Below are 26944 nucleotides of genomic sequence, written 5' to 3'. Positions count from 1 at the left end.
TCACCTGCCCCCCAGGCCATTAGCTGCTTATAAATACACAAGTAGGGGCAGGGCCTCTTAAGCCTCTCCCTCAAGGACCTATATTCATTTAGTAACTCTATTCTGTTTTTGAAGATTAAAAAGAAACGTGTATATGTATGTGGCTTTGTACATATAAGCTCATGGAGAAAACATGAAAATACTGGAGCTTGAGTTACAGATGGTTATGAACAGCCTGGTGTGGGTGCTAAGAGCTGAACTCTGGTCCTCTGAAAGGAGAGTATTCATTTTAACTGCTGAGCCATCTCTCTAGGCCCTAGGGGACATAATCTAAGTCCAAGAGGGAGAGAGCCCCACCTCCCTGGAGTCCAGGATCAGAAAACAAGACAGTAATGACTGAATGAGGTTTATTGGAGTCCCAGAGACATTGGGGAGAGGGGTCAGGGGTCAGGTTGAGGCTCACAGGGGAGAACCCCCTGGCCAAGTTCCCATATCCCCTTGGGACGTTGGAACAAAGAGTCAAGTTGTAGTGATGGAAAGACCAAAGTACTACAAGTCAAAGGGTAGGGAAAGCCTCAACATCTACCACCTCCACCAGGTCACAGGATTGGGAAATCGTGGTCAAAGGACTGTGCTCTACAGCATAAGGGAATGTCTGCCCTAGTACTCTAAGGAGAGTGGGATTAGGCCACAACCATTCCAGACACCAGCCCATTCCAAGTGGATGTGCATCTGGGTTAGTCCAACCTAAAGGGCTAGTCTAATCTAGTGTTCAGGATGGGGGAAGATCAGTAGGGACAGACCATTCTGCAGTAAGGGAGACCTAATCTGAGAGTGGGTTAACTGAAGGTGGGGGGCATCTACCCTGATTTTTCAGTACAGGAAGCAAAATTGGCGGAAGGCAGATTTCGGTTATACTCATTTTTCTGGGGTCACCAGTGGCTGAGAGGTGTCATTTGGAGAGGTTCCTGGAAGAGTCTAAGATATTGCCCCACCCCCATTCTCTAGATGAAGGATCTGGAATGCTGGCTCACAGGGTGGTTAAAATCATGGGGGTGCCTACATGTTACCTTCTGAGAGATGTTAGTGGAGACCCGTTTTTCATTACTATGTACCCAGTCTTGGAGGCCAGTTGATTTGAACATGCCACATTCCAGGGGTCTCAAAGTGAATAGTCTCTGTAGGTTTCAGAGAGAAATTCTCCAACAATTATGTTCTTGGACCCCCTTTGCTGAAGGATGCTTCACTGTGGGTTCTGAGTGGCACCATTTTTCCAGGCAGGGGCCTGGCTCGTCTTATGGTCTGGCTCTGGACTTAGTGGGCAGGGGTGTCCTGGTTATTCAGTCCATGCCCCTGTGTAGCTTCAGGTGCCTGGAGAGGTTGCTAAGCGTGATGAAGCCCTTGCCACAGATGTGGCAGGGGAAGGGCCGCTCTGTGCCATGCAGCAGCCGGTGACGCTTGAGGTAGCACTCATGGCGGAAGAACTTGCCACACTCCAGGCACGGGAACGGCTTTTCCCCCGTATGGACCAACACATGCCTTTCCAGGTCTCGAGGTGAACGGAACAGCTTCTCACATTCAGAACAGCCAAAGATTTTCTTGCTACGGCTGGAGGAGCCGGGTCTCGGCCCGCCAGCTGCCTGATTGCCCTCACCATCGGGGGCTGCCTCCCCGCTACCCTCACCATGGCTTGCACGCCGATGCTCCTCCAGGGCAGCCAGCGCCGCGTACAGCGCTCCGCAGTGGCCACAGCCGTACGTGGCTGGGCCTGAGTGAGCCTCTAGATGGCTGGCCAAAGCCGGGGCAGATGCGAAGAAGGTCCCGCAGTCGCACTGGTACAGTGTGTCTTCCGAAGATGCTTCGGCTGCTGCAGCAGGAGCCTGAGCATTCCCAGAGCCCTCGTCCCCCGGGAGCAGTGCCTCCAGCTTGGGCACGCCTGCCCCAGTAGGGCTCAGGAGCAGCCCGGCGTCCCAAGTCTGGGGGTCGGCCCCCACCTCCGAGGCATCGCCCTCTCCTGCCACCTCTGGACCCCCACCCGAGGCCCAAACCTGCGTTGGAGGTGCATTGCTCCCCTGCAGGTCATGAGTGAGCTTGTGGCGTTCTAGCAGCGCAGGTGCGTTGAAGTCGCGCTCACAGCGCGGGCACTTGAATGGCTTCACATCGGTGTGTGCGGCCCAGTGGGCTGCAAGCTCCCGGCCATGGTCAAAACGCCTGGCACAGGCACCGCATGCAAATGGGGGCAGCGAGGCTGCCGCGGCTGCTGCAGCCTCTGCCAGTCCCCAGCTGGTTGCTCCTGCTCCCTCCAGGCCCTCTCCTCCACTGGACCCTCCACCTCCACAAACCGAGCAGGGACCCACGTTGCAACATACTGAGCAGGGGGAGCTCAGGGGAGGCAGGCCGGGGCTAGGCTGCAGGGGAGAGGGAAGTGTGCCCCGGTGCTGCCGCTTGAGATGGCGGCCCAGGCTGGAGCGAGAGGAGAAGCGGAGCTCACAGACCAAACAGCAGTAGGGCTTTTCACCAGTGTGGACCACCTGCGAACGAGAGCAGAGGAAGGGCTGACGATCTAGGCTCAACAGGAGATGCCCAGAAAATGAACCCAAGCTCTGGAATCCAGCTGCTGGCTCTCCTGTTAGGTTACTAGACAGGCATTGTGGGGGCCATTGAGAAGGAACCCTACCTCCTTGTCAAGGCAAGTTTCCCAAGTGCCCCTCATGAAAAGCTAAAATACCATAATGAAAAAGTAGTAGGGCTTTATCGAGACCTGCTAAAAGAAAGCTACTTCCCCCTTGCCAAAAGAATTGAGTCTGGGTTAGCGGCATGGCTCAGCCGATAAAGGTACTTGCAGCTTAAGTCTGGTGACACGAATTTGATCCCTGGGACCCATATGTGGAAGGAGAGAACTAATTCCTGTAAGATGAGCTGTGTGTGGCCCATCTTACCTTATGGAGCTGGACTAGTGCAAGACTTTAATCCCAGCACTCCAATCCTGTGAGCTGGAGGCCAGTCAGGGCTACATGGTGAAACCCTGTCCCAAAACAACCAATGAACCAAACAAGAACAAAACATGGAATAAGAATATTTGGGGCTGGAGAGACGGCTCAATGGTTAAGAGCACTGACTGCTTTTCCGAAGGTCCTGAGTTCAAATCCCAACAACCACATGGTGGCTCACAACCATCTGTAATGAGATCTGATGCCCTCTGCCAGGGTGTCTGAAGACAGCTACAGTGTACTTACATATAATAAATAAATAAATCTTGAAAAAAAATATTTTAAAGAAAGAATATTTTAAAGAGGGTCAGGGTTCTATCCCCAGCACCCACATGGCAGCTAACAGCAGCCAGTAGCTGCAGTTCCAGGGGATCCAGTGCCCTCTTCCTACCCCCTGGGGCACCTGCAGTGAAATGAAGTACAGACATACAGGCCAGAAAAACACCCACATAAATAACTAAATAAATCTCAAAAAGATCTGAATTCTATTTTGGACTCTGGGTTGAGACACAGCATTCTAAGCTGCACACAGCATACTGTTGTCATCTCCCTAATACTTAATCCAAACTAGGTGGTGGTGTTCACCTTTCATCTCAGAACTCAGGAGGCAGAGGCAGGTGGATCTCCAAGTTTGAGGCCAGCCTGGTCTACAGAACTAGTTCCAGGACAGCCAGGGCTGCACAGAAACCTGTCTCAAAACAAAAACCAACCAACCAAACAAACAACAACAAGAAGAGTTAATCCAGTCCTGTCAACGACCTGGCCAGGAGGCAGCTGAGGGACGGGCGGAATGGTCATCTCATTAGTGAGGAAACCCTTGCAGTCCTCAGAGCTCTTCCCCGATGCAGCTGCTCACAGCTCTTCCCCGAGTCTCCGTGCCCTTTGAGTTCTTAACTCAGTCCTCACAGCTCTCTCCTGATGCAGCTGCTTATGGCTCTTTCCTGAGTCTGCGTGCAATATGAGCTCTTAACTCGAAAGGCCCATCTCGTCTTTCTCTACCAGCCTCCTTGTCTCCATTTTTTTTCCCCCTGAGACCGGGTTTCTCTGTATAGTCTTGACTGTCCTAGAACTCACTGCTGGCCTCCAAGTCAGAGACTGGTCTGCTTCTGCCTCCCAAGGACTGGGATTAAAGGTGTGTGTGTACCACCACCACCTGGCTATTTGTCTTTTTTGAGACAGGGTTTCTCTGTGTAGCCCTGGCTGGCCTACAGCTCCGAGAGCCACGGCCTCTGCCCCCAGTCCCCGAGTGTTGAGATTAAAGGTGTGTGCACCACTGCAGGCTCCCTTTCTACTTTCTGCCTCTTCTTTGGATACTGACTCAAGCCCTCAGTGTGCTTGCCGCCACACTCCGAACTTTCTGCCTCTCTGAAGAGACACCTCCCATGTAGCCGCTTACAGAACGTCACCCGTGAGCACGCCATCTTTCTTGAACTAACTTAAAATGGTGGTCTTTCTCTCCTCTTACTGCTTCCCCACCCCTTAAATTCTAGTAAGATGATTCTCAAGTTTCTAAGTCTGCTTTAAATTTTTCTTGTCCAAGACTCTAGGAACCTACAAAAGGGGACTCCATCTCCCCATTCCCAGCCCTGCTATGGGCCAGCTGGCATGTTCTCCATGCTGACCTCATCTAGCAACTGATTCCCACAGAACACAGCTACGGCCAGGGCTCTAGGCATCCTCAGGCTTCAGCTCAAAGGCCATCTCTCCTCCATAAACACTCCTGCTTTTTCCCACTTCACAGTGCCCTCACTGCATGAGGCTCCAACCAGGTGGCTCTCCAGCAGCCTGTGTGTGAAGACACTGCTTGGTTCTGTCTGTTTCCTTTCCTTGAGCCAACCTAAGCTGGGAAGCCAGGGCAGCTACCAGGAGTCGAGCTATCATCCCCCCCGTTGCAAGTGACCTGGTGAGATCTTGTCAGTGTTAGGAAGTGGACAGTAACTAACGGTGGGATCCCATCATGCAGCTTCCACGAGGTGCTCGTTCCACCCTGGTGGCATGCATGGGGCTTCGTGCTGATGTGCCTGCTCAGGCCTGGGGGCGGGGTGTTTCACATACTGCAGTAACTCCTCCTCACCTGTGCTCTCCGGGAGAACGCAGTTAAACCCTCTGACAGACAGACCTTCGGTGCAACTGGACTCTGGTCTGCTGGTGGCGCCCTACCTGGGGTGAATGTGAGTGGTCTCTCCCAGGAACAGTTGTGTCACACCTGTGAGCACATCGGGGCCTTCCCACCTCCCGGCTTTTGCACTTGCTGGTCCTTTGACCTACAATGCTTTTCCCAAGAGGACGTCTTACACGTCAAGTCTCAATCAGACACATTGTGCCCTCTGGTCTATAACAATCTAATGTTCTCCTATACATTAATTTCTATTTTGTTGTCTGGGACAGGGTCATATAGTCCAAGCTGGCCTCAAACTCTGTAGCCGAAGCTGACCTTGAACTCCTGATTCTCCTGCCTCTGCCTCCCAGTGCTAGGATTAGAAGAATGTATCACCATGCTCTGATTTTTTCTTTTTTTTTTTTTTTAAATTTGCTTCCCAAACCTCTCCCTTAGAGAACTCTTTTCTCAGAAACCGCTTACTTGCTTTCTCCTTTCTTTCTCTCTCTTTTTCTTTCTTTTCTTTTCTTTCTTTCTTTCTTTTTTTTTTCTGAGATAGGGTTTCTCTGTATAGCCCTGGCTGTCCTGGAACTCACTCTGTAAACCAGGCTGGCCTTGAACTCAGAAATCCGCCTGCCTCTGCCTGGGATTAAAGGCGAGACCCACCACTGCCTGGCAGAAACTGCTTTCTTTAACCTCTACCTGGTGCCTGATCATTTGTAGGCCTCGTTGAGTTCCCTTGAAGGCCTGTGTTCCATGTAGGGGAAATTGATCGTTGTAGAATAAAGGAGGTGGGTGTACATGGACCTATTGGGAATACACTAACCTATTTTCAAGATGGCGTAAAAACAAGGCTGCGGGGCAAATTTACTAGCCAGGGCCATCTCTAGCTGCCTTTCCCTGAGTGGAGTGGAGTCCCAGTCTCTGAGCCACATGTGGCCTTCCCGGACTCACCTGGTGGTGCAGCAGGCCAGTGGAGTCTCGGAATCCCTTAGGGCAGGCAGAGCATCGGTAGGGTCGTTCACCAGTGTGTGAGCGCAGATGGTTAGCCAAGTTGAAGCTATGCTTGAAGCCCTTACCGCATCGAGGACATGCGTGGGGCTTGAGAGCCGTGTGTCGAGCAAAGTGGCGCCTCAGGTCTGATCGGTAACGGAAGCTCTTGCCACATTCACTACAGTGAAAGGGGACCCGAGGCGCAGTGGCAGATGGTGCTGGTCCTGGAGCAGCGATGGGGGCAGGAACCACAGGCAGTGAGGAGTCTTCCATGACTGAAGGTCCGGAGGTGGCTTGGGGCTTTCTCTGGAGTACAGAAGAGACACCAGTAAGAGTCACCTCTCCACTGGCCATCCCTTCCCTTGGCTCTCTTGGCTCAGGTAGACTCTCAAAGCGCTTAGCCACCCCCACCACCGAGCTGCAACCACTACCCTTTAAAATGTTTCCACTCTTTACAAAGCCTCCTAGTTCTCTAACCTTCCTAGCCACGTGCACGTTATTTTCTTCAAACGGTGTTCTCAAGCTCTCCCTCAATCCGGTCCAAGCCTGCGCACTACAGATTAAGGCCCTCCTACTCTTGCTTGGGCGTGGGCTGCCTCTTTCAAGCCCCTCCCTCTCTTCCCTAAGCTCTTGATTCTTTTAGACAAGTGCCTTCGCCTCGTGCTTCTAGGGAGTTCACACTAGTTCTGTAGTTTCAGAAACAAAACCTTTTTACGAATGAAATGGGTATGCCAATGCTTCTTCATACAGTGATGGTGTGAGCTAAGTAAAACTGTAGCAAGGTGTACAACGCATTTAGGCAAGCCGAGGCACAGAAAAGACGTAACTGAGCAGTTTGACCAAGTTCCTCTTAGTTCCTTTATTCTCATATGCTTCTTAGTTAATTTGACTTTTCTAAGTTAAATCTTCACTGAGACTTGCTTCCAAATCCCGCCTAACTTCTTCAAATAAGTCACATTTTTCTATAATTACCTCAACTTCGCTATTATATTCTTAGCTTGCCGCCAAGCCCCGCCCCCCGAGAACATTTTTTACCTTCGTGATAAAAACCTGATAGTTCCACTAAAACTTTCCAAATTGCACACCTAGATCGTCCCCCCCCCCCTTGTCTTGTCTCGTTGTTTTTTTGTTTGTTTGTTTTGTTTTTCGAGACAGGGTTTCTCTGTATAGCCCTGGATGTCCTGGAACTCACTTTGTAGACCAGGCTGGCCTTGAACTCAGAAATCCGCCTGCCTCTGCCTCCCAAGTGCTGGGATTAAAGGCATGCGCCACCACCGCCCGGCTAACGCCCCCCCACCCCCCACCCACTTGTCAAGGTAAGCTTTTCTTAAAGTCACACCTCAGGCAAACTTCACACAACATACTCTGGGCCTCTGTTGTCTTACTGGACCCCAGTTTTCCACTCATCTTACGAAATTTCTTCAATTTTTCAACCAAGGCCTTTTTCCCCATTTCATGAGATTCACGCCTCTTTGCTAGGCCCCACTTTATATAAACCTCTCCCATTTTCTAACCAGTCTCCACACTTTCTTGAAACCCCTCCTCTCCGACTATAAGCCACGCCTCAACAAGTTACTCCTCCAGTTCTGCCCCGCCCCGAGCACCTTAAGCTCCGCCCCTCCAGCACCCCACGGTGTCTGGTGCAGCCGGCCCCCACCCCCACCCCTGCTCGATCTTGCGAACAAGGCCCGGAAAGCTGGCCCTTTGTACCCCTCGCCCTGCCCCTACAAGGTGCAGTCTCGGGCGCCCGAGTCGGGGGCAGGTCAAGCGGCCCAGGACTAACTAGGCAAGACCACCTTGCTTTTGCGTTGCGGAGGTCCTGGAGACCAGGCAGGCCTCCGGGAGGCCGGGAAAGTCTGTCCGCTTTCCTGTTTAATTACTTACACCTCCCTCTGGGCGCCGACATTTTGGGTAGCGGGGTCAGCGTCACTTCCACCTGAGGGGCCCCTCGACTTCCGCCTCAGCTCTCTTCTACGCCCCTCAACCCCCCTTTCCCCCTCCTTTTTGGCTTCTCAATCCCGCCCCCGCCCCGCCCTTCTGTTTTTTCCTTTCCTATTTCCAGCCGCGGAGGTTAAAGAAGCTAGGCTAGCGCCATCTTTGTTGAGGGCAGGGGTGGGGCCTAAGTTACCCGCGGTGCTATATAGACTAAGGGCAATACCCTCAGCGTGCAGCATTTTGTAGCCCCACGGCGCGGTTACAGAGAGTTAACATAGATGTGTTCGGATAAGATTCCTTGTTTTCTAGTCTTTGACTTCTGCTGGGAAGGACGCCGGAAGAGGGAGAAAAATCCAAGTGGTCAAACTTGTTCAGAGTTAGGAAACACCAAGCACCATTTTACTACTTTCACTCCATGGCTCTTTGAAGCTGATGAGCGCCATATTAATTAGGGGCACTTAGCAGCCATTTCCCGTTTCTCATCTATCCGGTACCTGTATTTGATTGGGTCACCGGGTTGGGAAGGCTTCGTGGGAGGAAAGGCATTTTTTGCAGGTGGCTGGGGATTTTTGTGCGTTGTCACTGGGCACACGAAGGCGACTGATACGCAGGCGCGTTTGTTGCTAGCGTGTCGGGGCCTTGGGACCCAGGGCATCCTCTTTGTTCCCCGCGGGCGCTGGCGGCGGGGGAGGGAGGGAGGGGCCCCCGGCTTCCGTGCCGAGGGGCGGGGTCCAGCTCTCGCTCTGCCACCTCCCACACCCCCGCCCCGCCGCCGCCTAGGGGCTGGGCCCCCTCTCTCCCGCCCCTTCCCACGCTTCGGCCCGTGGCCCCCGGCGCGCGCGCGCGTACACACGCGAGCCCAGGCAGCATGCAAATGAGGTACCCAGAGGCGGGGGGCCCGGGTGGGGGGGATGGGGGAAAGGGGGTGGTCCCGGCGCGCGCGCACGAGCGCGCACCCGGCACCTGTTCCCAGCTTCTTTGCTCTCTCCTGCGCACGTCGACCTCGCGCCCCGCCGAGCGGTCTGGGCTCGCGCGCGCAGACCCCCTCCTGGCAGCCCCTGCCACCAATGTCCCCGCGCCGCTCATTGGCCACCGTACCCTGAGGGCCCGCCCCGCTTGCGGGCTGGGCCACTCGCGCCTGACAGGCACGCGTCGTACCGGACTTGTGGGTGGGAGAGGGTCGAAGAGCCACTCTGTCACTTCATAGGTATGTTTCAGAAACTCAGCTTCTTGTCCAGGCTTCCTCATCGTGCGAACCATGTGATCCTGGACAAGTTGCTTCTGTGTGTACCTCATGCTATGTGCATATTAAAAGGGGGTGCAAGTTTTGGGGGTGTAGCTCAGGCCCAGTATGTGTGAGGCCCTGATTAGGATAGCCAACACCACACACAAAACTTTAAACCAACCAAACAATAAAATAATAAAAAGAGGGGTGCAGGGTCCCCCGACAGCATCTGCTGCTAGCTGCACCTTTAACCTTTGACCCCAAGTACACTCAATTCCTACTATCCTGGGATCTTGTGGGCACTGGGGAAAATCCTGGAGCTTTCTGTTTTCTAGACTGTGCACTAAGGACATTTTTGAAGCTTCCTCATTCCTGTCGATTCTCCCTACAACCTTGGTATATTGAGTTTACAGAAAAGGAAACAGACTCAGAGGCAAAGCCACTTGTAGAATCACATGCTAATTGTTGGCCAAACTGGATCCAAATGAAACCCTTTGAAAATGTTCCCTCAGAGGACTGCTGTGAGGCTCAACGACCAGTGCTGCAGTGCTGGCTCTTTTGTGTATTATGTTCACAGCATGTCTGGGTTAGTAGGTAAAACCAGTCAAACAAACCAATAAACAAAAATCCCTGATTTCCATCTTACAAAAGACACAAATAAGCTCAGAGAAGTAAGGATCTTGGCTAAGGTCACACAAAGGAAGGGACAGATTCAGCATTTGATTTCTGGGTATATGACTTCAAAGCCCAGACTCTTAGCAACTTTCATATATATCTTTCACAAATCAATAGATTTTGGCTAGGACCTGTCTCTCTTCATGCCTCCCCATCTCTGTGGGGAGCAGGAGCCTTTTGAGTCCTTTGTGACCCAGAATTTGATGGGCTGTTTCAAGGCCCACATTCTTAGCTGGATTTTTTCAAAAATGTATTTATTTTTGGCTTGTTTTGACTTTAAAGGCTTTTTTGTAGTTATGTTGCTGTGGTGAAAACTATGACCATAGCAACTTATAAAGACTGTTTTAATTGGAGGCTTGCTTATATTTTTCAGAGGGTTAGTCCGTGATCATCTATCTATCTTGGTTGGGAGAATGGTGACCAACAGGCTGACGTGGTGCTGGAACAGTAGCTAAGAGCTGACATCTGATCCATAGGTTCGAGGGAGGAGGAGACTGGCTTGGTGTGGGATTTCGAAACCTCAAAGTTCACTCCTAGTGAAACACCTACTCCATAAGGCCACACCCACCACATCAAGGCCACACCTCCTAATCCTTCCCAAACAGTTCCACTAATGGATCCAAACACTCAAACATAGAACCCTAGTGGGAGAGGGGATTCTTACTCAAACCTCCACGGAAGAAAGACTAGATCCAAAGGAAGGGTTAAGAAGTTATGGGACACCCTTTGGTGGAGGGCAGTCAGTATGTCTTACCAACGTATACAGAATTGTCTTCTTATATGGATCTCAAAAGTCTTTAGAAGGAATAGGTGAGATGCTGGGGTACACGGGGGCTTAGACCCTCACCACACTGACACCGCCCCCTCTCTTCTCTTAGCCGGCTCCAGTACCCAGACTCAAGCTCCCCACTTCTCAATGGACAACCCCAGCTCAGACCCGTTGCCTTCAACTTTGTCTGGGGAGGAAGAAAAACCTCCAGCCTTATTGCCTCCTGTTCCCCGGGGGCGCCGAGGCCGACCTCCAGGGGGAGCCACCACCTCCAATCGGACTCTCAAGTCCTCCCTCCCTCGAAAGAGGGGCCGTCCCCCCAGATCAGAGCAGGAAACCCCGTTGACAGCACCAGTGGACAGCGGTGGCAGCAGCGATCTTCTGTTGATCGATGATCAGGGTGTTCCTTATACAGTTCCTGAAGGGTCAGCAGCAGATGGGCCCCAGGGCTCTGGTTCCAAGAGGGCTCCGCACTTCTGTCCCGTGTGTCTGAGAGCCTTCCCCTACCTCTCTGACCTGGAGCGCCACAGCATCTCACACTCAGAATTGAAGCCACACGTGTGCAAAGATTGCGGCAAGACCTTCAAACGGTCCAGCCACTTGCGGCGCCATTGTAACATCCATGCTGGCCTTCGGCCCTTCCGTTGTGTGCTCTGCCCTCGCCGCTTCCGAGAGGCAGGGGAGCTTGCACATCACCACCGCATCCACTCTGGTGAGCGACCTTACCAATGTCCCTCATGTAGGGTGCGCTTCACCGAGGCCAATACTCTCCGGCGCCATTACAAACGCAAACACCCAGAGCTTGTGGGGATGCCTGTGCGCCTGTGCCCCCCAAACCCAAGAACCCAACTGCTGTGGGACGACGACGAGGGCATCCCTGTTCAAGAAGGGGTACAGGAGGAGTGTCCTGAAGGAAAGGAGCCTACTTGGCCCATATCCTCCACCACTTCTCCCCTGTCTGGGTTTACAGCGGGGGGTTCAGCTGGTGCTGGGCACGGGCAAGAAGGCCAAGACACCCTTGTTTCTGGTGGTATTCCCACCATGGAAGGGGATCAAAAGCAGGGACCTAAACCTCTGGGTCCTGGTGCCATCGGGCACCCTCCTGTGGACTGAGAAGCTCTGGGAGGCATGGGCTGTGGAAATAAATCCCTGCCTACTGACTTCCACTGTGTGTTCAGTCATGGTGCCTGTCCCTTTCAGTGCTCCTCCATTACCTTGCCTGACAGTGGTATGTGTGCGTGATTGGAGAGAACCCCATCTCACACATCTCCCTAGCTTGGTGCCAAAGAACCAATGACTTGGCACAAGCCTTTGCCCAACCTGACCTCCACCAGACAAGTACTATAAAAAATCTGACCTGCTATGCAAACGTGACTCAAGGCTCCATCCTAGTTAAATTCCTCCAAATTCTATATAGACACTTTTGGCTCCCATTTCTTTTCCAGAGAACTTCTTATTTGGAAGGAAAAACTAAGTTCAGGGCTTGATGTATGGGTCAATGGCCAGCTGGAGGGTGTGATTTGAGGAGTGTGAACAGCACCGACCATCTCAATAGCATTTAGAGAGAAGGGTGTGAGCTTGAGAAGGCAGGGCTGAGATGGGGTTCAAAACTTGTGCAGTAAAAACTTAGGTTGGAGCTGCCCAACCTAAGAGGAGGCTGAAAATTTGGCTGAGGATTAAAGAAGTTTAGGCTTGGCTGGCAGAAAGCAATTTAGAGGGAATGAATGGTATTTGACTGAAGAGTGGGGCTTAAAGGAAGTACTTTCAAAATGAAGCAGAGCTCAAGATTGTTGTTAAGAGATCTTTTAATAGAGGCTTGCGAAGCCGGGCGTGGTGGCGCATGCCTTCAATCCTAGCACTTGGGAGGCAGAGATAGGCAGATTTCTGAGTTCGAGGCCAGCCTGGTTCCCAAAGTGAGTTCCAGGACAGCCAGGGCTACACAGAGAAACCCTGTCTCAAAAAAACAAAACAAAACAAAACAAAACAAAATAGAGGCTAAGGCTTAACTGTTAGACGTGACTGTCATTCAGGCCATGGAGAGGGAAGAAAAAGGTACCAACAAGGGAGAGCTTGGATGCCTAGAATTAGGCTTAGCTGTCTGTAGTGTAATGGGGCTGAGCTAAGAAAGATTTATAGAGCTCTGAGTGGCTAAGTGTAAAGTGTGCCAAAGCTGTGGTTCTCATCTAAGAGTGCATCAGAAGTGTTTCAATTCAAATGGATTCCTAAGATCCATCCCAACGCTTTCTATTCAGTAAATCTGGGTTAAGAGTTAAAGAGCATCGAGCTAATTGATGCCAATGGTTGCTAACAACTAACTTTAAAGGAATGCTTTCAAGGTGCGAGGCAGGACTACATACAAGTTATTAAAGAGTCATCACTATAATCCCAGAATTCCTGAAGGCTCTGGTAGTATTGCTGCAAATTTGAAGCCATTATGGCCTATACAAGAGTTCAAGGCCACCCTGAAGCCGGGCGTGGTGGCGCATGCCTTTAATCCCAGCACTTGGTAGGTAGAGGCAGGCGGATTTCTGAGTTCAAGGACAGCCTTGCCTACAAAGTGAGTTCCAGGATAGCCAGGGCTATACAGAGAACCTGTCTCGAAAAAACAACAACAAAAAGAGTTCAAGGCCACCCTGACCACTGTGTAGGGCTATGTCTCAAAAGAAGAAATCAAAAGGTTTAAAACAAGAACAACAAAAAAGAAAACCGATGTCCCTTATATGCAACAGGCTGTACAAAGCTTTTTTTGTGTGTGTGTGTAAGGGGCAGGATTTAGAAGGGGGCGTGGCTTGTAGGTGTGACCCATCTGAGAGGATGGAGTTCCAAAAGTAGAGATTTGGAGCTAAGGAAGAATAGAACAAACTAATCGGGAGGTGCAGAAAAAGGTATCCGACCGGCCTATAACGGGACGTTCAGAGATGGGCGTGGTCCAGCCTAGGAGGCGAAGCTAAGGCTTGAGACCCGAGTCTTGGGTGCGTCCTAACCGGAAGCCTGGAGCCTGTGGGTGGTGCCTAAGAAGAAGCGGGCGCAATGGGCGCATGCGCACTTGGCCCCGTTCGCCCACCGGAAGCAGCCTTGGCTGTTCCCCTCCCGTGTCTAGTGCCGGCGTAATTTCCCTTCCCCGTTCCTCCGCCACCATCCTCCACGCCGGCGCTTGGGGGAACGGGCGCGACTTCCGCTTCCGGGCAGGAGGCGCGGGGCTGGTGGGGAGTTGGGGGGGAAGGGGCGGCACTTCCGGTTGGGCCCTCGGGTCTCCCCGGAGCGGCGGCACCTCCTCCGCCTCCTCAGCCTCCTCCCGGCGGAGACCCCAGCGCCGGTGAGTGACTGGGTGTGCGGCCCGGGGACCCGGGTTCCTCGGGGGCGGGGGGCCTCGCCCTGCCCTGCCGCAGTCCCCAGAACGCAACCCCCCCCCCAAGGATGTCAGTGCTTCACTGCCGGGCCTGAGGCAGGGGATCCCCAACCACTAGTCCCCTACAAGATCACTCCAGATATCTTACCCATAGATGCCCCCTAATATCGTGGGATGGCTACCAGTTCATTAGTAAAGAACCTCTCAAGTGCCAGGGCCCCCCACGAATCTTTTCCCTACCGCCTCATCAGCTTCCTCCACGAGATCCTCCGCTTGCCACCGGCTTTTCTGTGCTTACAGGGTGGCTGCTTCTGAACCCTCTGTTCCTATCTACTGTAGGATTGCTTCCAGGGGGTGTAGCATTAGTACTTTGTGACTAGAGTTGCCCCCTACTATGTCTGACCACACACAACCCACTCCCCATGCCCTCTTTGTGGGTGCAAAAATATTTTCTATTCTGGCCCATGCTAAAAGTGCATTTTAAGGACCCCTTCCTGCAACTGCCCCAAAAAGACCTCTTTAAATTCACCGCCCCCCCCCAACCCACCCACCCAGGGGACAGCTCCCTCCAGAGTTTTTTAATGCCATGGCCTTTTACCATGGTATTTGTTTAGGGAGAAACAAATGCCTGGTTAGCATCAGGTTCTCGTGAAACACTCCTGGCCCACTTCCCCCCTCCCCTCATCCTGGCCTCTGCAATCCCAGGACAGTGCAAGTTAGCAGAGAATGTTCCTACCCGGAGTATCAGCGGCTCTTGACCCCATCTTTGGCCAAGTCTCTTGACATTGTCCCCAAACTTCCTAGGAAAGACCTGGCTCTGCTTACATCTTTTCCCATAGGTTTTATTCTTCGCTGAATGAACACCGCCATTCTATACCCAAGCCTTGCAGTTTCAGAGAGGAGAGAGATGTAACGAGCCCTCATTTTACAGGGTGCTTACAGCGTAGTTGAGAGGCAGATCAGAAACAGTGCTGCTCTGTGGGTTTTCTGAGAGTCTGGCGAGCTAAGAGGTGAATGCTTAAACACAAGATTTACTCTTGCCATTCGCAGATCTGGGGAACAACTGAGACAGAGGTGCAGAGGTCATGGTGATGTGGTGTGGGAGAGTAGCAGTGAGTTTGGAGCAGAATCGGAGAAGGCTTGATCCAAAAAAGCCTTGGCATAAATTGCCTGGCTTTTGGTCAGAGCTACCAAACTCATAAGATTCTTCCCGCATTCACTTGTTCCTTGTTCACACTTTCAACACCTGTTTAATAAGCATCTACTTCATACAGAGAATAAAATGGGCAAAAATTCACATCGAGTGCTATGTTGAAGAGGCAGACATTAGAAATGAAGCAATGTGGGGGTGGGGGACATAGTTCAGTCAAGAAAGTGTTGTCTTGAATTCATATTCTCAGCACTTAAACAAACAAACAAACAAACAACCCTGGGCATGCTGGCACATGTCTGTAAGCCTGTAATGCCAGCACTGGGAAGACAGACAGGAGGATTCCTGGAGCTCACTGCCTAGCTCCAGATTCAGTGAAAGACTGTCTCAAAGAAAGGAGGAAAGGAGAAAACAGTTGAGGCCACATGACACTGCCTCTGTCCTTCACACCCTCACATGCAATCATACACCACACACAAAATCAGAACACCTGAGGACAGTTATAGGGGCTAGGATATCGAAAATACCACGTGTGGACTGTCTCATGCCATCTTGTTCCTCAGGTAAAGCACAGAGCAGAAAGTTTGGTCTTAGACTGCTGTGGCCCACCATGGGAGCTGCTCTGACAGCTTCCTCGCCTTGCGGGTGGAGTGAAGAAGAATAGGAGCTGTGGACTTTACTAGCCTCATGCCTTTTTTCACCCCGCTTGCCCAGCCTCATTGCTTTACTTATTCAGGAATAATTACCAAGCAGCCAGTGAGATGGCTGAGCAGGTAAAACACTCTCAAGCCTGATGACCTGAGCTCAGTCTCCAAAACCCATGGTGGTGGAAGGAGAGAACTCACTCTTGTAAGTTGTCCTCTCACCTCTACATATGTACACACACAATAAATATGTACACAATAAATAAATGTAATTTTTATTTTGGAAAAAGAAAAGATAGTGATTAGCAAGCTAGGTACTGTCCTAGGTCCTGAGGACAGTTCAGAGTAACCCCCGGCCGGGGCTGTGGAGATGGCTTAGTGACTAAAAGCATCTGCTATGAAAATATGGGATCAGAGTTCAGATTCCCAGAACCCAGCTGAGTGCCAGCCAGTTAGGAGGTCCACCTGTTGTTCTAGTCTCTGAGGGCAGACACAGGATCCCCAGAACACTCTGGCTAACGAGACTAGCCATATCTGTGAGCTCTGAGTTTGATTGAGAGACCCCGCTCAATGCATACTGTGGAAGAGAGAGTGAGGATCATTCCTAGCGTCAGCGTTGAGTCTGCAACATGCATACATGTGCGTATACATGTGAGAAATGAAAAGGGGGAAAAATATCGTGGCATCAGAGAGGGAGGCCAGTAAAAATATGATCAGAAAGGCAGGATATATACAGGTACACTCTATGACAGCAAGGGATCTAGTGGGAAACTAGCTAGGGATTATAGGTCTGGGTGACAGGTGGCAGCGGTTGCTCAGAGCCCCAGTGAGAAGGCAACAATCAAACAGAGACAGGAAGGAGATAAGAGGAGGAGAGTATGGGGGTGTTAAGTTTGCCAGCAGAAGCTATAATTCTGAAACACAGGCCACGGAACAGAAATGGAGCCAGCATATTGGAGGAACAGCTGCAAGCTTGTGGGGGCCTGTGTAGGTCATTGGAAAGACTTTGGGTTTTACTGAGTGAGATGGGGTCACTAGGCTTTCAACAGGAGCATCAGGGTCCGGTATAGCTAAGCGTGATAGATACACTATTGACAGTGTTGGAAGTTTTGAATGGGACATACTATATAATGCACCAAGCTCCATACTCTAGAATTCAGTGAATGCCAGTGGCTGGTGCTGGACTTGGGCCAAACTCAGATGTGAGGAGGAGGCAGGAGAGGATGAGACAGGTCTTGTCTCCGCCACACAGTGCTTTGAGGATCCTCCTTCCTTCTACTTTGGAAAGTGAAATACTGAAAGGCAACACATCACAAGAAAAGAGTGCAGCATCTGGAATTTTACCATCTCCCTTCACCTCCATTTAGTTCAGTGACCTCCAGTCTCTTCCTCAGTGGCTTTTGTTGTTATTTACTTATTTTGAGGCAGTTTTCTCTGTGTATCCCCAGCTGTCCTGGAACTTGCTTTATAGACTAGGCTGGCCTTGAACTGACAGATCTCTGCCTGCCTCTGCCTCCCAAGTGCAGGGATTAAAGGCATGTGCCGCCTCTGCCTGGCTGAAGTTGGTGTTTCTGAGTCAGTAATTCTACCCATCCTTTCTCATTGTTGGGAGGGGGATTTAGAAGAGTCCAAACAATAGATATGACCCGTTAAAACTCTTTTCTCCCCCCCTGTGCGTGGCATGCGCATGTGTGCATACTTGTGTAGGTGCCAGAGGAGGACCATGAATGTCTCCCCTGATTCCTCTCCACTTTATTGAAGCAAGGGTTCTCATTGAATCTGAAGCACACAGGTTGGGCTAGTGTAGCTAACTAACTGGACCTTTGCCGTAAGTGCTGGATTGCAGAGAGCAGCTCTGCCTGCCTAACATTTACATGGGGTCTAGGGATGCAAACTCTGATCTTCTTTCTGGCTTGTATGGCATATGCGCTACCTGCTGGGCCATTCCCTCAGTCCTGTTAAAACTTGCTTTGTTTAGGTGGAACTTTGCTTTGGTATATGTGGTAAGGGAGTCTCATCCATTATAATTTCATAAACCCTTCCCTGACACATGCGACCTCAGAAAATAGGCATTTGGAGCTGAAGAGAGACTGGTCTGAAATTAAGCACTTGTGGCTCTTGCAGAGGACCCAGAATCCATCCACATGCTGGCTCACAACCACCTGTAACTCAAATTCTGGGGATCCAACAGCCTCTTCTGGCTTCCACCCAGGCTTGCAGGCAGTGCATAGACAGGCATGCAGGGAGAACACACACAAAATAAATATTTCTAAAAGGAGCAATTTAAGACTTGGGTACTGGACTGTCAAGATGGCTCAGTAGGTAAAGTGCTTGCCATGCAAGACTGGTGACCCAAGTTCAATCCCTGGAACCCAATTAATGGTAGGAGAGAAGCAGCTTCAGAGCTGTCCTCTGACTTCGCATGTGCCCTCCCTCACACACGTCACATCCGTAGTAAATGGTTTAGAAGACTTCAGTCAGATTTGAGAGATGGCTTAGTGGTTAAGAGCACTTAGGTGCTCTTCCAGAGGTCCTGAGTTCAAGTTCCAGCAGTCACATAGTGGCTCACAGCCATCTGTAATGGGATACAATGCCTTCTTCTGGCGTCTGAAAACAGCTACAGTGTACTCATACACATACATATATATTTTTTTAAAGTCCACTAAAGGAGAAAATGTCTTATTACCCAGTTGGGATTATCCTGAACCTAATAAGTTCTGTTCATTAGTGTGTAGTTTCCTTGTGGCAACTCCTACTGCTTGTGGAATACTGCTGACCATAGAATTCCTTCTCTGGGAGACATACGAACTCCATTGTGTTAAATACCCCCCTCTCTAGGGAGGCTGTAGACAGTTTGGTCTCATCTGTTTGACTTTGCGTGTCAGCACGGATGTGTCCTTGCCAGTATGTGTATTGGAAGTCAGAGGACAACTTTTAGTAGTCAGCTCTCACCTTCCTGCTTGCTGAGGGGCACACTGGGCTAATTGGTTCTAAGCATTTCTTCTGCCTCTGCCTGCCATCTTGCTGTGCAGGTGTTAGGATTGCAAATGTGCACCACTATATTCTTCCCCACTTTAAATGCACATTCAGGGGATTGAACTCAACCTGCTGGCCTCATTTATTATTCAGCAAATATTTATCAATATAGACATCTACAGCAATAAATTTCCCTTTGAGCACTGCTTTAGCTGTGTCTCTTCTATGTTGGTATGTTGTGTTTTCATTTTCTTATTTATTTTTTACTTATTTATGAGACTGAGTCCTCTATAGCTCAGGCTGGCCTTGAAATTCTCTGTGTAGCTGAGGCTACTCTTGAACTCCTGGTCTTCCTACTGCTTTTCTTGTAAATGCTGGGATTACAAGCCTGTACCACCACACCCTGCTGTGTTTTCATTTTCATTCATGCAAAACATTCTCTAGTTTCCCTCATGGTCTCTTCATAGATCTCCTGGAGGAGAGGGAGCAAGCTAGATGTTGCTTAAGCTCAACATGTCAATAAATATTGTCAAGTACCCACACCCTGTCCACATATGCACTGTGGTAGGTGCTGGGGCATAATGGCAAACTGAACAGGCTACTTTAGTCCTTGCCGCCTTAGTAAACACATGGCAAAAGTATGTTGGTGGCACAAACCGTGGTAAAAGTAACTGGATTGTAGGCTACATGTGACAGCAAGAGGACAGAAACCTAGATGGGACTCAGGGAGGTATCTTTGACTTCTGGGGAACGATGTCCCAGGGCAGACAAGGAGTCCACAGAGTTTGTTGTTTTATGAGTTAGAGTCTCATGTATCCCAACCTAGCCTCAAACTCACTATGTAGATGAAGCTAGCCTTGAATCCTGCCTCAGGTTCCCAAATGGTGGGATTATAGATGTGCCTCACCATGTCTGGCAGAATCTCTTGACTAGTAACTCTCACACCTCCCACTCGATCCCTCATATACATAGCCCAGAGAGCACCCCTAATTCTTCTATAATTCTAACCTATACTCCCTCCGTTTGGGGGTGAGGGATAGCGCTTCCTTACAGGTTGGGATTCTCTCCTGGCTATCAAGCCAATTGCTCTACTGCAGCCTTGCTATGGGGACTTTGAAGAATTTACCAGATCTCTCTGAGCTTCAGTGTTCTCATCTGTCCAGTGGAGAGAATAAATGTCTTTTAGAGTTGTAAAGGGGACCTGATGAGAAGTGGAAACACATTGGAAAGGTGCTAATGGAAGCAAGCAAAACTGGTACCTTTGTCCCTGCCTCTTCCACAGCACTTCCTGCATCCTTACACTACATCTTTTCCTCCTTGGCAGCTGAGTCCCTCACTTAGGTTCTGTATGCAATCTCCTGGTTGCTGCACCTTTGGTTCTTCTGGAGATGAGATCAGAGGGCGTGTGAAGAGCATGGGATGCTGAATCTGGTCCCAGAACACTCAGAACTGGATACGGAAAATAGCTAATGCTCGCCTCGCGTGGTGGCGCATGCACGCCTTTAACCCCAGCACTTGGGAGGCAGAGGCAGGCGGATTTCTGAGTTCAAGGCCAGCCTGGTCTACAAAAGTGAGTTCCAGGACAGCCAGGGCTATACAGAGAAACCCTGTCTCGAGAAAAAAAAAAAAAAAAAAGAAAGAAAGAAAAGAAAAAGAAAGAAAGAAAATATCTAATTCTGAGTAGTGGTAGGGTGGAAACACCTTTCACCTGTGGGTGCATAGAGCCATCCAGACAGACTGAATAAAATAAAAGATCCTGGGCTTTGAGGGGTGAGGGGAAGACATCCTCTCCCCCATGGCTTCTTAGCTTTTTAGTATAGTATGTAAGGAAGATGAGAGCTATACACAGAGACAGGACTGCAGGAGCGAGGAATGATGGGCAAAAAGTGGACTCTTTCTCATATTGACTCTTCAAAGACTCATTGGGACTACTGGGTCTGAGAATACAGGAATGAACTCCAGGAGTTAGCTTCTAGTACAGAGGGAAGGACAGACACACGGCAGGGATGGAAAATGCACCATAAAGATGGTACAAGAAAGTGCCTGCCTGCCTGCCTGCCTGCCTGCCGGGGGTGTTCAGGGAAGCCCTCCTCATCCAAGGACAGGAATTCAGGTCAGCCCAGGCATATGATGTAATCACTAATAGCACACACAGCACGGGATGGAATGCACACTGTTGATGAATTCTGCATTTCTCCCTCAAATGCCCATGCAGAGATCAGTTCAGAACCCAGGCCTATTTGTGTATGGCACGTCTTTGAGCTGTCTTCTACGAATGCAGGCACTCTTGCTGTAATCAGCTTGTCCTAGGCAAGTAGATTTCCCTTCCAACTTTGCATTCAAGGAATATTCCCTCTCCCCACAGTATTGGCTTTCCTATTTTTGATCCTGGAAATGATACTAACAATTAATAGAAGGTATTACCATATATTACCATGGGTGTTTACAGGGTGCCAGGAGGAGCCTTCCACCTGTTAATGTTAAAGTGTTGAATCTTCACAACAGCCCTATGCTTGGTAGATCCTGATTGTCTTAGCCCTTGTTCCTTCTGCCCCAACTACCATAAGGTTGCCTCAAACTTGGAGCAATCTCAGCCTCCTGAGTGCTTGGATTGCCCTCACTTACAATGGTTGTGTGGCACAGAGGTTCAGTCATTTACCCATGGTCACACAGCTAGAAAACGACTGCAAGCGCATACACACACACACAACACACACACTGGTTGATGGTGGCACACACCTTGAATCCCAGTACTCAGGAGGCAGAGGCAAGTGGATCTCTGTGAGTTCAAGGCCAGCTTGGTCTACAGAGTGAATTCTAGGATAGCCTGGGCTACACAGAGAAACACTGTCTAAAAACAAAGAAGAAAAAAGGGGGCTGGGGGTGGAGGCTTAGGTTTCAAGCTGGCGTTTTGGTTCCTGAAGCTGCTGTCTAAACCACTCAGATGGGAGCTGTTCTTATCCTCATTTTGCAGTGGCAAAACCAGAGGACTGAGACCAGAGGAAGGTATGGGGAGTGGAGTAGAGGGAATCAATTTATAGGAGAGTTTGAGCACCACCCCACCTTCCAGGTCCTTGGGGAATTAGTCCTGGAAGAGAAAGCAGGTGCATAAAGACAGTCTGAGGATGAATAGGGAGGTGTGTGAGGATCCAGAAAAGATGGAGGTAAGGTTGGGAGGAGGCTAGCAATGACCCTGAGTCATTACAGGCTAGAGGAAAGCAGATGTATGGGAATGATAGGCGAGCTAAGAGAATGCAGTTGGTGCAGAGGCATGGATCTAGTTCCCTTTGCTTGCTACTCACGGGCTCTCTTTGCTCAGTCCCCATCCTCTTCTTCACAGGGTCTCCCTTCTTTCCACCGGCCAGAGATGGAGGCAAACCAGGCAGGCAGCGGTGCCGGGGGTGGCGGGAGCAGCGGCATCGGGGGCGAGGACGGGGTCCACTTCCAGAGTTACCCATTTGACTTCCTGGAATTCCTCAACCACCAGCGCTTTGAGCCCATGGAGCTATACGGGGAACACGCCAAGGCAGTGGCAGCCCTGCCCTGTACCCCGGGGCCCCCGCCCCAGCCCCCGCCCCAGCCTCCTCCACCCCAATATGACTACCCACCCCAGTCCAGTTTCAAACCCAAGGCGGAGGCTCCTTCCTCATCTTCATCATCATCTTCATCCTCATCTTCCTCATCTTCGTCTTCCTCATCCTCTTCCCAAGCCAAGAAGATGGATCCGCCTTTGCCACCCACCTTCGGGGCACCTCCCCCTCCACTCTTTGATGCTGCCTTCCCTGCTCCGCAATGGGGAATAGTCGACCTCTCTGGACACCAGCACCTGTTCGGGAACCTGAAACGTGGTGGGCCCACCCCTGGGCCTGGAGTAGCATCAGGACTGGGCACTCCCACTGGGACCCCAGGGCCACTTACCACACCCTCGCAGACCCCGCCTGGGCCCGCAGTAGGGGCAGCCTGCGACCCAACCAAGGACGACAAGGGCTATTTCCGAAGGCTGAAGTACCTGATGGAGAGACGCTTCCCGTGTGGTGTTTGCCAGAAGTCCTTCAAACAGTCCTCACATCTGGTCCAGCACATGTTAGTGCACTCCGGGGAACGACCATACGAATGCGGCATCTGTGGCCGCACCTACAACCATGTCTCCAGTCTCATTCGCCACCGACGCTGCCACAAGGATGTGCCACCAACACCAACTGGAGGTACTCCACAGCCTGGGCCCGCACTTCCATCACTGGGCCTCCCGGTATCCACAGCCAATGCCACATCCAGCTCTGACCCCGCCGCAGTGTCCTCTGGCCCCTCAGCCACCCCTGCAACGCCTGCCACCTCCACTGATGGGAACACCACCCCTGCTGCCCCACCCGGGGTGGCCATGCCTCCCTCTGCCACTACTGGCGGTGATGGCCCATTTGCCTGCTCCCTCTGCTGGAAGGTCTTCAAGAAGCCTAGCCACCTCCACCAGCACCAGATCATCCACACGGGTGAGAAACCCTTCTCCTGCTCCGTGTGCAGCAAAAGCTTCAACCGGAGGGAGAGCCTCAAACGTCACGTGAAAACGCACTCGGCCGACCTGCTGCGCCTGCCCTGTGGCATCTGTGGCAAGGTCTTCCGCGATGCTTCCTACCTCCTCAAGCACCAGGCAGCCCACGCAGCGGCCGGGACCCCGCGGCCGGTGTACCCCTGCGACCTGTGCGGGAAAACATACTCCGCGCCACAGAGCCTGCTGCGCCACAAGGCTGCCCACGCACCACCTGTGGCCACGGAACCGGCCAAGGACGGGGCCGCCTCGGTCCCACAGCCACCACCTCCCTTCCCCCCAGGTCCTTACCTCCTGCCCGCGGACCCATCCACTACCGACGAGAAAGCCACTGCGGCCGCAGCGGCTGTGGTGTATGGTGCGGTGCCTGTCCCACTTCTCAGCGCGCATCCGCTGCTGCTCGGCGGTGCGGGGAATGGTGGTGCTGGAGGCCCGGGCGCGGGCGGCCCCAGCAAGACGTTCTGCTGTGGCATCTGTGGGCGCGCGTTTGGGCGCCGCGAGACCCTGAAGCGCCACGAGCGCATCCACACCGGCGAGAAGCCCCACCAATGCCCGGTGTGCGGGAAGCGTTTCCGGGAGTCCTTCCACCTGAGCAAGCACCACGTGGTGCACACCCGAGAGCGGCCCTACAAGTGTGAGTTGTGCGGCAAGGTCTTCGGCTACCCGCAGAGCCTCACACGCCACCGCCAGGTGCATCGGCTCCAATTGCCCTGCGCCCTGGCCGGAGCCACAGGCCTCGCCACCGGCCAGGGGACCGCCGGGGCCTGTGGACCGGGAGCTGCAGGCACTTCAGGTGGGCCGGCCGACCTGAGCTATGCCTGCTCAGACTGCGGGGAGCACTTCCCGGATCTCTTCCACGTCATGAGTCACAAGGAAGCTCACATGTCAGAGAAGCCGTATGGCTGTGACGCCTGCGGCAAGACGTTCGGTTTCATCGAGAACCTCATGTGGCACAAGCTGGTTCACCAGGCTGCCCCGGAGCGCCTTCTAGCGCCAACATCCAGTGGCCCCCAGTCTTCTGATGGCGGCAGCAGCGGCGGCGGCACCGATGCATCCAGCGTGCTGGACAACGGACTGGCCGGAGAGGTGGGGACGGCTGTGGCAGCGCTGGCTGGGGTGTCTGGGGGCAGCGAGGATGCGGGTGGGGCGACGGTGGCCGGATCGGGTGGCGGGACCAGTTCAGGCGCTGAGCGCTTCAGCTGTGCCACATGCGGCCAAAGCTTCAAGCATTTCCTGGGCCTGGTGACTCATAAGTATGTGCACCTGGTGCGCCGGACCCTTGGTTGCGGCCTCTGCGGTCAGAGCTTTGCGGGCGCGTACGATCTGCTCCTGCACCGCCGAAGCCACCGGCAGAAACGGGGTTTCCGCTGCCCAGTGTGTGGGAAGCGCTTCTGGGAGGCGGCCCTACTGATGCGCCACCAGCGCTGTCACACAGAGCAGCGGCCCTACCGGTGCGGCGTGTGCGGTAGAGGCTTCCTGCGCTCCTGGTACCTGCGGCAGCACCGCGTGGTGCACACGGGCGAGCGCGCCTTCAAGTGCGGCGTGTGCGCCAAGCACTTCGCTCAGTCTTCTAGCCTAGCGGAGCACCGGCGACTGCACGCTGTGGCTCGGCCTCAGCGCTGCGGTGCCTGCGGCAAGACCTTCCGCTACCGCTCCAACCTGCTGGAGCATCAGCGGCTGCACCTGGGCGAGCGCGCCTACCGCTGTGAGCACTGCGGCAAGGGCTTCTTCTACCTGAGCTCCGTGTTACGCCATCAGCGTGCCCACGAGCCCCCGCGGCCCGAGCTGCGCTGTCCTGCCTGTCTCAAAGCCTTCAAGGATCCTGGCTACTTCCGGAAGCACCTGGCTGCCCATCAGGGCGGCAGGCCCTTCCGCTGCTCCTCCTGCGGTGAGGGCTTCGCCAACACCTATGGTCTGAAGAAACACCGCCTGATACACAAGGCTGAGGGTCTTGGGATGCCCGGAACAGGGGGAAGCGCCTTGGCCGGAAAGGATCCCTGACCAGGGTGTTTCAGTGTGCCACTCCAATCAGATACTCCCTTCTGGACTCTTCCCTTCTGGGGCTGCTGGTCAGACTCTCCCCACCCCTTCTTACTGTCACTCATTCTAAAGAATCCCAGGTGGTCTAGCTTCCTTCCAGCCCCATGCCCTACAAACTGAAGATTAAATTGCTCCAATCCCAGGCCATTCTGGCCCTTCCTTCTTCATCTGTCAGACACTGGACTTGATCCTCTGTCCAGTAGGATCCTCTTTTGTAAACCTCATCTGCCACCCAGCAGCATCCTGGCTCCAGTGAACTCTGTGGTGGAGATGGGTTTGAACTACTCACCCTCTCCACATCCTCTGGGATCTGGCTGGACAGTGGACTATGAAGGGTTGGGAGGGCACAGGTGGGGGTCTGGGTGCTCTTGGATTGGGGGTGGGGTGGGGAGGGGACAGACGCGGCTTGTACAGAGCAGAGAACAATAAATGGTATCAACAGGGCCGCTGGGGTCTGTCCTTGCTGTTCCTAGGGGGTTCCACTGACTGGCTGGACACATCACCTCACATCACTCTCTTTTCACCTAGGTTGAGTGAGGATTTGCCATGTCCCAGGCATTAGCCTGAGTGAAACAGGGAAGTCGCCCTCTCAGGAACTGATTTGAGACCCCGAGACTCCCTTCCATGATGCTCTCAGCCACCATGGAAACACCGGAAGCCTTCTGTCTGCCAAGCCCTGACCTGGGCGCTAGGGAGACTGATGAATTGATCGGACATGACATTCACACTCCAGTAGGCTGGGAGAGCATACCTGAGGAACTTAACACAGTCTGCAGACTTAACTGGAGATGGTCTCATGTAGTCTAGGCTAGCTATGGACTTGCTTTGTAGGTAAAGATAGGCTTGACTTTTCCCCATTTTTGAGACATGGTCTGTCTATGTAACCCTTGGCTCTCCAGGAATTCTCTGTGGACTAGGCTGGTCTTGAATTTACAGAAATCCACCTGCCTCTCTGCCTCTCTGGTGCTGAGATTAAAGGTGTGCACAACCATAGCTGGCTAATCTTGAACTTTTTTTAAAATCTAGATTTTTAAAAACATGTAAAGAGATTCGGTATATGGGTGTTTAGCCTGCGTGTATGTTTGTGCACCACTTGGTGCCTGGTGCCCATGGAAGCCAGAAGAGGGCATTGCATCCTCAATCTAGAGCCACAGGTTGGTGTGAGCTACCATGTGGGTGTTGGGAATCAAACAACAATCTTTTGGAAGACCAGTTAGTGCTCTTAACTGCTGAGCTATTACTTCAGCCCCAATTTTGTCTTCTCAGTTTGACACATATCTGTATCTGTATGTGCATACACACACACACACACACACACACTTTGGTTGTATACACAACCTCCACTATGCTCTTACCCCTCTCCCTCTCCTGAGCTGAGCCCTTTCTTGCCAACAAGCCAGTCTTACTTTCCTGCCTTTTATTTTCTTGGTGACCCAGAGGTTTAGTGAGGGTTGCATGTATAAACGCGCATTGGAAGGCTTATTTACCTGAGCAGGGGCAGCTAACCAGTAGCTCTACCACTGAGGACTGGTTCCCCCGCTCCAGGTAACCATTAGCTGCCTATAGCTCCTAAGAGAC

At 52.1% G+C, this 26944-nt stretch overlaps 3 protein-coding genes across 8 annotated transcripts; 2 read left to right on the top strand and 1 right to left on the bottom strand.

Annotated features, from left to right (window-relative positions):
• Positions 1-372: 372 nt before the first annotated feature.
• On the bottom strand, positions 373-8655 carry Fiz1 (FLT3 interacting zinc finger 1). Of its 3 annotated transcripts, none has more exons than XM_029479880.2 (3): positions 8490-8655; positions 6022-6366; positions 373-2510 (listed from the first exon to the last, which is right to left on the bottom strand). In XM_029479880.2, exons 2-3 carry the CDS (start codon positions 6331-6333, stop codon positions 1320-1322), a joined length of 1503 nt encoding a protein of 500 aa, XP_029335740.1. In that variant the 5' UTR covers positions 6334-6366; positions 8490-8655; the 3' UTR covers positions 373-1319. The 3 variants fall into 3 exon arrangements, with proteins under 3 accessions (XP_029335740.1, XP_021022502.1, XP_021022501.1); XM_021166843.2 differs by lacking the exon at positions 8490-8655 and adding an exon at positions 7857-8049; XM_021166842.2 differs by lacking the exon at positions 8490-8655 and adding an exon at positions 7945-8049.
• Positions 8656-8748: 93 nt separating this feature from the next.
• Znf524 (zinc finger protein 524) lies at positions 8749-11828 on the top strand. Of its 3 annotated transcripts, none has more exons than XM_029479881.1 (3): positions 8749-8874; positions 10269-10371; positions 10774-11828. In XM_029479881.1, exon 3 carries the CDS (start codon positions 10812-10814, stop codon positions 11775-11777), a length of 966 nt encoding a protein of 321 aa, XP_029335741.1. In that variant the 5' UTR covers positions 8749-8874; positions 10269-10371; positions 10774-10811; the 3' UTR covers positions 11778-11828. The 3 variants fall into 3 exon arrangements, with proteins under 3 accessions (XP_029335741.1, XP_021023818.1, XP_021023819.1); XM_021168160.3 differs by lacking the exon at positions 8749-8874 and adding an exon at positions 8974-9202; XM_021168159.2 differs by lacking the exon at positions 10269-10371.
• A 2053-nt stretch (positions 11829-13881) lies between these two features.
• On the top strand, positions 13882-25719 carry Znf865 (zinc finger protein 865). 2 transcript variants are annotated; one of them, XM_021168618.3, is made up of 2 exons: positions 13882-13980; positions 22124-25719. In XM_021168618.3, the coding sequence occupies exon 2, from the start codon at positions 22151-22153 to the stop codon at positions 25325-25327; it is 3177 nt and encodes a 1058-aa protein (XP_021024277.1). In that variant the 5' UTR covers positions 13882-13980; positions 22124-22150; the 3' UTR covers positions 25328-25719. The 2 variants fall into 2 exon arrangements, with proteins under 2 accessions (XP_021024277.1, XP_085698516.1); XM_085842390.1 differs by lacking the exon at positions 13882-13980 and adding an exon at positions 13991-15023 and having other exon boundaries at positions 15727-25719.
• Positions 25720-26944: the final 1225 nt, after the last annotated feature.

Source organism: Mus caroli, unplaced genomic scaffold, assembly GCF_978045245.1.
Source record: "Mus caroli unplaced genomic scaffold, Mus_caroli_1 scaffold_8, whole genome shotgun sequence".
In the NCBI taxonomy this organism is placed as follows: Eukaryota; Metazoa; Chordata; class Mammalia; order Rodentia; family Muridae; genus Mus; species Mus caroli.
Note: the sequence above shows the minus strand (reverse complement) of the source record. Positions and strands in the feature narration are given on the sequence as shown.

Coding starts and splice junctions, on each gene's coding strand:
- Znf865 (XM_085842390.1), top strand. CDS start 21,971: ATGACCCTGAGTCATTACAGGCTAGAGGAAAGCAGATGTATGGGAATG.
- Znf524 (XM_021168159.2), top strand. CDS start 10,812: ATGGACAACCCCAGCTCAGACCCGTTGCCTTCAACTTTGTCTGGGGAG.
- Fiz1 (XM_029479880.2), bottom strand. CDS start 6,333: ATGGAAGACTCCTCACTGCCTGTGGTTCCTGCCCCCATCGCTGCTCCA. Junction 2,511..6,021: donor CTGGCCTGCTGCACCACCAG/GTGAGTCCGGGA, acceptor TCTCGTTCGCAG/GTGGTCCACACTGGTGAAAA.